At 40.4% G+C, this 9,541-nt stretch overlaps 1 protein-coding gene across 1 annotated transcript; it reads right to left on the reverse strand.

The window, feature by feature from the left end:
• Positions 1–3: 3 nt before the first annotated feature.
• Positions 4–2,304, reverse strand: LOC138308012 (uncharacterized). Its single transcript, XM_069248969.1, has 2 exons — positions 2,284–2,304; positions 4–1,964 (listed from the first exon to the last, which is right to left on the reverse strand). Exons 1-2 carry the CDS (start codon positions 2,302–2,304, stop codon positions 1,251–1,253), a joined length of 735 nt encoding a protein of 244 aa, XP_069105070.1. The 3' UTR covers positions 4–1,250.
• Positions 2,305–9,541: the final 7,237 nt, after the last annotated feature.

The raw sequence follows: 9,541 nt of genomic DNA on the forward strand, positions 1-9,541 counted from the left end.
GCATGGCATGTAGGAGGATCCTCCCCCCTCAATAGATAGGAATGTGTAAAATATGTGTGTTCAATTCGGAGCCGAGAGAGAACAACTTCCTCTCTGCGGTCTCTCCGACTGAACATATTAGGATTAAGTGTAGGTTATATTTTAAACAGTTTACTGTTTGTTTCGGTAGACCACCTTTGTTGCCAATAGTGTTTAATGGCTGACTTAATGTAAGGTTTGATGTCTGTGTAAGGTAGTTTCAAATGTGTTTGTGCTAGGCGAAGAGCAGTCTTAGCTGCTTTATCGGCCTTTTCATTTCCCTTTATACCCACAAGCCTGGGAATCCAGAGATAAGTAATTTGAGTTTTAGAAAACAATCGAAATGCTCGGATCAAAAGATTTTGGATTAATTTGGTTTTAGGGCTTCTTGATTTCAAAGCCTGAAGAACCGGAGAGAGTCGGAACAGATGATTGCCTTTTCAATGCGGTGTTCTTCGATATGGTCAAGGGCCAGACCGATAGCACATGCTTCCGCAGAGAAAATGGAGCAACATCCGGGAGTCGGATAGAGGAACAGTGATTAGATGTACAGCATGCTGCCGCAACATTATCACCATCTTTTGATCCGTCAGTGTAGATCTGAACATGGTCAGGGAAAGCACTAATGCACTCTCGAAAGGAGGATTTATGTTCTTGGCTCCTCTCACAGTGGAGTCTGCGTTGATTTCGGCGGTTTGACACTCTGTCTCTTGTCGCCTAAAAAAGGACCAGAGGTCCTAGGAGCTGTTTGACGAAGAGGATGTCGGAAACCTCTGGCCGCATACTGGTTGTGATAGGGTTGGAATCTAGTCGGGCCTGGTAACCGCTGGAGAGGTGACTTATAGTTGTTCCTACTGCCTCTATGGCCCCCTCTGTAGCTTCCTCTATTAGCCCCTCTAAGACTTGGCTGTAACTTGTGTGTAATGTTTTTGGCATCAGTCAACTCTCTGAAACGTTTATCCAGATCATCCCCAAATAAAAGATCACTGACTAGGGTGTCCTAACTACAACATATAATGATATAAAATATAGTAGAAATATTCGCTATGCAGTGAGACTTGGCATTTGTAATAAGAATGTAATATAACATGTATATATATTCGTCATAAAATTCGAGTATAATTCCAAAATAGAAAATATATTTTTATATATATTAGAAACTTACCTGCACAACTCTTTGTAAGACTGGTGTACATGTGGCTAAATAGCCTCTCGTCGTCTGACAGATCCGTTTATAGTATTTGGATGAGTTTGAACGAGTCCATTGCCAATTTCATACATTCTGATATATCTCCACCGAAAATTGTCAGCGAACATGCCGTGCTCTGCAAAATTTGGAGCCCCACGTCCAAATCTCTCGCGTTCCGTGTCATGCTCTGCCAAACAGCTTTGTTAACACGAGGAGTTTTAAGTGTGGAGCAGTTCCCTGGCCGTTTGTGCAATTCTAGTAAAGCTTTACGTTTCTCTTTGGAAATTTTCACACGAAAACTTTTGCTGACAGCGCTGGCAAGACCTTCCGAAATATTTGGTCCGCATTTGTCCTCTGTATCGAAAAAATCACTCAAGTCCGAGATAATGTCCTGAGACGTAGGCTCTACGTCGGAAGCCACAGCTTCATCATTAACAAAGTTGTCCAGATCATCTAACCCGTCTGTGTTTTCCGTCTGATGCACAGTCGGAGTTTGCTTGGGTATAAACCCTGACATCTGCTGTTGTAAAAATGTAAACATTCTACGGAAGTCCGCCATGTCATTAGGGCTCTGTCCCACAGTAAATGCGCCCGGGGAAACAGTGTCGGTTGAATGCGCCTGCGCAGAACAAGTAGGAGGTGGACATGCCGGAAGTGAAGTCTCACAATTGCGGTTGTCAATGTTTTCGACGATAGCCTCTGTGACTAGGGCTTCGTCATCCCCATTAGCTGGTAACTCAACGTCACCGGACACGACCTTTAATTGGCAGAATTGCCGATGAAATCATGGCGCAACCCAGAATTGGGTGGTAAACTCGCCAAATTAGTCTCATGTGTAGGCACTGACCCAGAATTGGGTGAACACGCCATCTTGGCTCGCAACACCTCGAGCAAAATGTAAACAAAAACACGTGGTTAACACGTGTAGTGTCACTGAGAAGTCTATAAAATGTCACAAAATGATCACGATCGAATAAAGCACAATATACCAACAAAATCGTAAAAACACCGAAATTGAGTAAAGTAAAATCCAAGCGAAAATCTTCTGTTGAGCTGATCACAACAAGCGTATGTACTGAATCATGTGACTTGCGCATGTCATCTCGTGGGATCTCTCAGCGTGGTTGATTTGAAAAAATAACCTATTGGGTAATTGTTTGATAACAGTCATGTAGATATTTATCTGTTTTACAATATTTTCTCCCCATTTGAACCAATTTATTCTACAATTTAGAAAAGGTAAAGTAGAGTTATTTCCCCTTCCCTCAAAACATTCGAGTATCGTTGGGAATATGGCTAGAGTTATTGCCCTTGGCTCGTTCCGGGAAAATGGTGGAATCAAAAGTAAACAAACCGGAGAGGTTTGACGGAAGTTTAGTTGGTTGCTTGTAGCTATTTGATAATTGGATTTTAGATGTTATCTTGTAAATATTTTAAACAATTTTTGTTGTTAACATGTATACATGAGAAAATAATGTATGAATTAATTATTGAAGTTATTATTGAAAACATGAGGAACATTTGTACTTGCTAAATTCAACACATTGTTGGAGGTTGGTAATAATAAAAGAATATAGAACATATGTAACAAGAGGCCCAGAGGGCCTGTATCGCTCACCTGGTTTGAAATGCCAAGTAATGTTCTGAATACGTTTGGTTTGGTTTGGTTTGGTTTATTTATTTTTACGTCCTATTAACAGCCAGGGTCATGTAAGGACGTGCCAGGTTTGTTTGTGGAGGAAAGCCGGAGTACCCGGAGAAAAACCACCGACCAGCGGTCAGTACCTGGCAACTGCCCCACATGGGATTCGAACCCGCATCCCAGAGGTGGAGGGCTTGTGGTAATATGTCGGGACATCTTAACCACTCGGCCACCGCGGACAGGTTCATTGTTTCTTTTGTAAAGGAATCTTAATATTTACCTCTAAAACCCCTATTGGCCCCACCCCTCCTGCCCCCAGGGGGTCAGAGCCAAAGTTCTGTTCTCCTTCCCCCAAGGATGTTTATGGCCAAATTTGGTCACAATCCAAGCAAAACTCTAGGACAAGTAGCGATTTATAGGATTTACCTCTATTTCCCCTATTGGGCCCCGCCCCTCCTGGCCCCGGGGGATCAGAGCCAAAATTTATACAAGTTCTGTTTCCCTTCCCCAAGGATGTTTGTGGCCAAATTTGGTTACATTCCATGCAGAACTCTAGGACAAGTAGCGATTTAAAGAATTTACCTCTATTTCCCCTATTGGGCCCCGCCCCTCCTGCCCCCGGGGGGTCAGAGCCAAAATTTATACAAGTTCTGTTCCCCCTCCCCAAGGATGTTTGTGGCCAAATTTGGTTACATTCCATGCAGAACTCTAGGACAAGTAGCATTTTAAAGGATTTACCTCTATTTCCCCTATTGGGCCCCGCCCCTCCTGCCCCCGGGGGGTCAGAGCATAAATTTATACAAGTTCTGTTCCCCCTCCCCCAAGGATGCTTGTGGCCAAATTTGGTTACAATCCATGCAGAACTCTATGACTAGTAGCAGTTTAAAGGAAATGTTGACGGACGGACGGACGACGGACGCCGCGCCATGACATAAGCTCACCGGCCCTTCGGGCCAGGTGAGCTAACAATTAATTATCAAGATGACAATGTTACCTCCATCCTATGTTACCCTGTCCTATGTAACCCTATCCTATGTCACCGTCGTCCTATGTTATCCCTGTCCTATCTCACCCTGTCCTATGTTACCCTGTCCTACCTCACCCCTGTCCTATGTTACCCTTGTCCTATGTCACCCATGTCCTGTGTTACCCTGTTTTATGTCACCCTGTCCTATGTTACCCTTGTCCTGTTACCCCTGTCCTATGTCCACCCTGTCCTATGTTACCCTGTCCTATGTTACCCTGTCCTACCTCACCCCTGTACTATGTTACCCTTGTCCTATGTCACCCATGTCCTGTGTTACCCTGTTTTATGTCACCCTGTCCTATGTCACCCCTGTACTATGTAACCCTATCCTATGTCACCGTCGTCCTATGTTACCCCTGTCCTATCTCACCCTGTCCTATGTTACCATGTCCTACGTCACCCCTCCTACGTCACCCCTGTCCTATGTCACCCATGTCCTGTGTTACCCTGTTTTATGTCACCCTGTCCTATGTTACCCTTGTCCTGTTACCCCTGTCCTATGTTACCCATGACCTATTGTTACCCTGTTTTGGTGCTAATAGCCTGTTAACCTGCCTCAGACAGATCTTCATTGTCTTGTAAGGATAATATTTGTTATATTAGCTATAATATTTGATAGTATGATAGATCTGTGCCTTAAATGAGGAATTCTGTAGTTATCCAATTATTTTTCATTGGGAATTGGATGTTACAGTATGGATAGATGGATGCCTTTGCGATGTTACTCGATATGTAACATTTGTAATGTAGAATTAGTATTATGGCACAGTTTGTCCTTGTGTAAAGGAATAGCGATACTTTAGGATGAAGTACAGATTACGCTGTAATGAGATAACTTGTAGCGTTGTATTTTGAAGTTACTTTATTAACTAGTTATGGTTAAAGTTTAATTTTAGTTTATTAATGAGTAAAAGTGAATGTTGTACATGTATAGACATAACCCTAGACATGATAAGCCAGTGATATGTTATGTTAACCGAGACATGATAAGCCAGTGATATGTTAACCGAGACATGATAAGCCAGTGATATGTTAACCGAGACATGATGAGCCAGTGATATGTTAACCGAGACATGATGAGCCAGTGATATGTTAACCGAGACATGATAAGCCAGTGATATGTTAACCGAGACATGATAAGCCAGTGATATGTTAACCGAGACATGATAAGCCAGTGATATGTTAACCGAGACATGATAAGCCAGTGATATGTTAACCGAGACATGATAAGCCAGTGATATGTTAACCGAGACATGATAAGCCAGTGATATGTTAACCGAGACATGATAAGCCAGTGATATGTTAACCGAGACATGATAAGCCAGTGATATGTTAACCGAGACATGATAAGCCAGTGATATGTTAACCGAGACATGATAAGCCAGTGATATGTTAACCGAGACATGATAAGCCAGTGATATGTTAACCGAGACATGATAAGCCAGTGATATGTTAACCGAGACATGATAAGCCAGTGATATGTTAACCGAGACATGATAAGCCAGTGATATGTTAACCGAGACATGATAAGCCAGTGATATGTTAACCGAGACATGATAAGCCAGTGATATGATAACCGAGACATAATAAGCCAGTGATATGTTAACCGAGACATAATAAGCCAGTGATATGTTAACCGAGACATGATAAGCCAGTGATATGTTAACCGAGACATAATAAGCCAGTTATAATTAATGTATGATATTGTTTATTATGATGTTCTGCCGTCCATGAAATAAATGTTCAGACACTGAATTTCTGCCTCCGTGTTTCAGTTCCCCAGTATCATGACCCTGATTTCCCGGAGAAATAGAAATCCCGTCGGCTACAGAGACAACCATCAGTATAGTGACAATCATCAGGATCCAGACAACCATTAGGATAGTGACAACCAAAAGGATAGAGACAACCACCCGGATAGTGACAACCATTAGGATAGTGACAACCATTAGGATAGAGACAACCATCAGTATAGTGACAATCATCAGGATCCAGACAACCATTAGGATTGAGACAACCAAAAGGATAGAGACAACCACCCGGATAGTGACAACCATTAGAATAGAGACAACCATCAGTATAGTGACAATCATCAAGATACAGACAACCATTAGGATTGAGACAACCATCAGGATACAGTCAACCATTAGGATAGAGACAACCATCAGTATGGTAGCAATCATCAGGATACAGACAACCATTTGGGTAGTGATACATCAGGAGAGCGACACCCATCAGGATTTTGTTTGTTTGTTTGAGTTTTACGGCCCATCGACAACTAAGGTCATTTAGGGCCAAACTACAAGTCGGGCATTAATATCAGGATAAAAGATCAGGGTAAGAAAAGGCAAGTAAGGATTAAAACACAGATTGTAAACGTTTATTTGATAAAAAAAAGGTTTGCATGAGATAAAATAGTTTTGGCTAAAACACACGAGAAAACTCATGCACAAAGTTGATGAAACGATGAAATGTTGATACGATATGATGAGAAAACGTTCATATTTTATCTAAAATACTGATTTCTTTGAGATATTAAAAATAAGATTATGTCTCACAGCATGAAACAAAGTGTACATGTCGGAGACCTCGTAGTACTTATCTCGTATGCGGTTAAAATCACTACAGTGCACTAAAATATGCTCCACTCCGAGAGGAGAATCACATGCATTGCATGTGGGGAATCCTCCCCTCTCAATAGATAGGAATGTGTAAAATATGTGTGTCCAGTTCGGAGCCGAGAGAGAACAACTTCCTCTCTGCGGTCTCTCCGACTGAACAGTTTAGGATTAAGTGTAGGTTGAATTTTAAACAGTTTATTGTTTGTTTCGGTAAACCACCTTTGTTGCCAATGGTGTTTGATGGCTGACTGAATTGAAGGTTTGATGTCGGTGTATGGTAGTTTCAAATCTGTTTGTGCTAGGCGAAAAGCAGTCTTAGCTGCTTTATCAGCCTGTTCATTCCCCTTTATACCCACATGACTGGGAATCCAGAGATAAGTAATTTGAATTTTAGAAGATAATCGAAAGGTTCGGATTAAAATATTTTGAATTAGAGTATTTCTAGGGTTTCTTGATTTCAAAGCCTGACGAACCGAAAGAGAGTCTGAACAGATGATTGCCTTTTCAATGCGGTGTTCTTCGATGTGGTCAAGAGCCAGACCGGTAGCACAAGCTTCTGCAGAGAAAATGGAGGCAACATCTGGAAGTCGGATAGAGGAACAGTGATTAGATGTACAGCATGCAGCCGCAACTTTATCACCATCTTTTGAGCCATCAGTGTAGATCTTGACATGATCAGGGAAAGTCCTGATGCACTCCCGAAAGGAGGATTTATGTTCTTCGGGTAATGCACTGGACTTTGTCCTCTGATGCAAAGTTAAATTGATATCAGGTGTTTGAATGAGCCATGGTGGTACATCCGATATGGTGTACTCGTCAATGGTGTCGAAATTTATATTTAGTTCCTGCAAAAACTTTCTGATGCCAAATGTTGGTATGAGCTTTTGATTTTGTGTAAATATTTCTTGGTGTTGTGGATTGAATACAAGGTTAAATGCAGGATTTTTGGGGTTGGATTTCAGTTGAGCAGCATACTGTAAGGATAATTTCTTTCGTTGATCGTCTAGAGATGGCTCATTAGCTTCCACATGGAGACTCTTCACAGGTGTTGTTCGAAAAGCTCCAAGTGCCAGACGCAGTCCCTGATTCTGGATAGGGTCAAGCATCTGTAGACAGGAGCTGCGAGCCGATCCATAGACAATCGAGCCGTAGTCGAGTTTTGATCTAATAAGTGCACAGTAGATACGCAGAAGCATTTCACGGTCTGCACCCCAATCAGAATGGGACAGAACACGTAGAATGTTCAGCGCCTTCGAGCACTTATCCTTAAGGCATTTTATGTGTGGAACAAAGGACAGTTTCGAATCAAATATTAATCCAAGAAATTTAGTTTGTTCAACTACTGGAATTTTAATTTCATTGAGTGTGAGGTCTGGATCGTTGTGTGGTTTTTGTTTTTGACAGAAATACATGCAGACAGTTTTTGATCTTGAAAATCTAAAGCCATTTTCCGTCAGCCCAATTTTGTAATTTGCCTCAACATTGTTGTAGTTGTCGTTCTAAACGAAAGAACGCAAACAAATCTAAAACGCGTTTGAGGGAATGTTAGATGCATGAAGTACTCTACTATGTGATATTGCGGAAAAAATACTGCATTAATTATGGCTATACATCTATACATCTCACATTTTATGTTAATAAACGTTATTATATATTTAAAGTTGAGCTTTTATATTTTTGACTTTGTAAATAATCTTACTGTGAACTGCAAAAATTAATACTTATATTATTGTAGTTTGGTTATTTTAAGCAAGTAAAAATATTTCATCAAGTAAATTTCCTACTTACAATGAAATAAGCTTTAATAAGTTTGATAGTTTTAATTACTGAAAAATTCAAGTAATTGTTCGAATTTTCAAGTAATTGTTCAATATTAAGTATGCGATTAATTGTTCGAATTTCAAGTTATTATTCGTTATTAAGTATGGATTACTAATATGTCTGGGTTCTGTGTACATGTTCCAGTATACTGTAAACCAACTTTCTTTCGCGTGCAATTTATTTTCGTGATACAAATCAATCCACAAAAGTTTATCTCCGCGAAATATTATGTACTTCATCTCTACTGAAAGCATACAATATTCAACTTTTAAATCCACGAATGGTAGCGTTTGGGAATTTGTTTTGAAATGGAAATCGCAAAATCAAGTAGCTGCCAAAGAAATTTTGGTTTACAGCAAACTTGTTAATATATATTAGTTTGGTTCATTAGATTAATGTCCTATGAACAGCTTAATATTTGTGGTTTTGGCAGCTGTGGTATGTGTGTTCATGGAACAGGAGAGAAAATGTAGTGGCCAGACAGGGATTCAAACCCCGGACATTTGAACACTTCCTGTTCACCGATGATCGACCATATCAAATCCCGCTTCAATAATGATGTCTCCCTTGTTATAGAGGAATGTTTGTTTGAATAGCGATATCTGACGCAAGTATTATATGCCACTTTTTTTCCACAATAGGCGGTGTAAACGCTGCAGCTGTTGATTAGCAATATTGTTTATACCACACGTGGTATAAACTCTGTACGCATTCTGATTGGCTGACACGGTGAACTTTGACCGAACTACTTATTTCTCAGTGTCAAGTCATCATTGTCAACGTCATCTATAATCAAATTATGTCATTCGATGTTGTGATCGCCGCTTGTCGTCCAAAACTGCTGTTGGAAAGTGTATGCGTTGTTGTCATTCTGTCAAAATACGTGACATTTCCATACATGTTAAATTGACCTTTAGTACTAATAATACATCTTGACGGACAAGAATTTTACTGCTGAGTTTCGTAGATTTAACATGTTACTGTATCCCTGCTGTTTTTCTATCTGCTAAAAACAAGTCACACTACATTGGTTGTTGAATATTGAATTTAAACATTTAAAAAATAACTCACTCATGTGGAATAAAATAAAAATTCAACAACCACTCATCGTGTAACCTCTTTATAGACACCAAATCAGCAGACCACAGTAGGTCAAATTATACTTACAAACCAGTCGTTTTGCTCACTTTAAGCTGAGACAGAATTTAATAACAATACTCCAG

Source organism: Argopecten irradians, chromosome 14 (genome assembly GCF_041381155.1).
Source record: "Argopecten irradians isolate NY chromosome 14, Ai_NY, whole genome shotgun sequence".
NCBI classification, from domain to species: domain Eukaryota; kingdom Metazoa; phylum Mollusca; class Bivalvia; order Pectinida; family Pectinidae; genus Argopecten; species Argopecten irradians.

What these genes read in the sequence shown, in the direction of transcription:
- LOC138308012 (XM_069248969.1), bottom strand. Translation starts at nt 2,304, where the DNA reads ATGCGCAAGTCACATGATTCA. An exon ending in TGCGCAAGTCACATGATTCA is followed by an intron (nt 1,965 to 2,283) that starts GTACATACGCTT and finishes TGCCAATTAAAG; the next exon opens with GTCGTGTCCGGTGACGTTGA.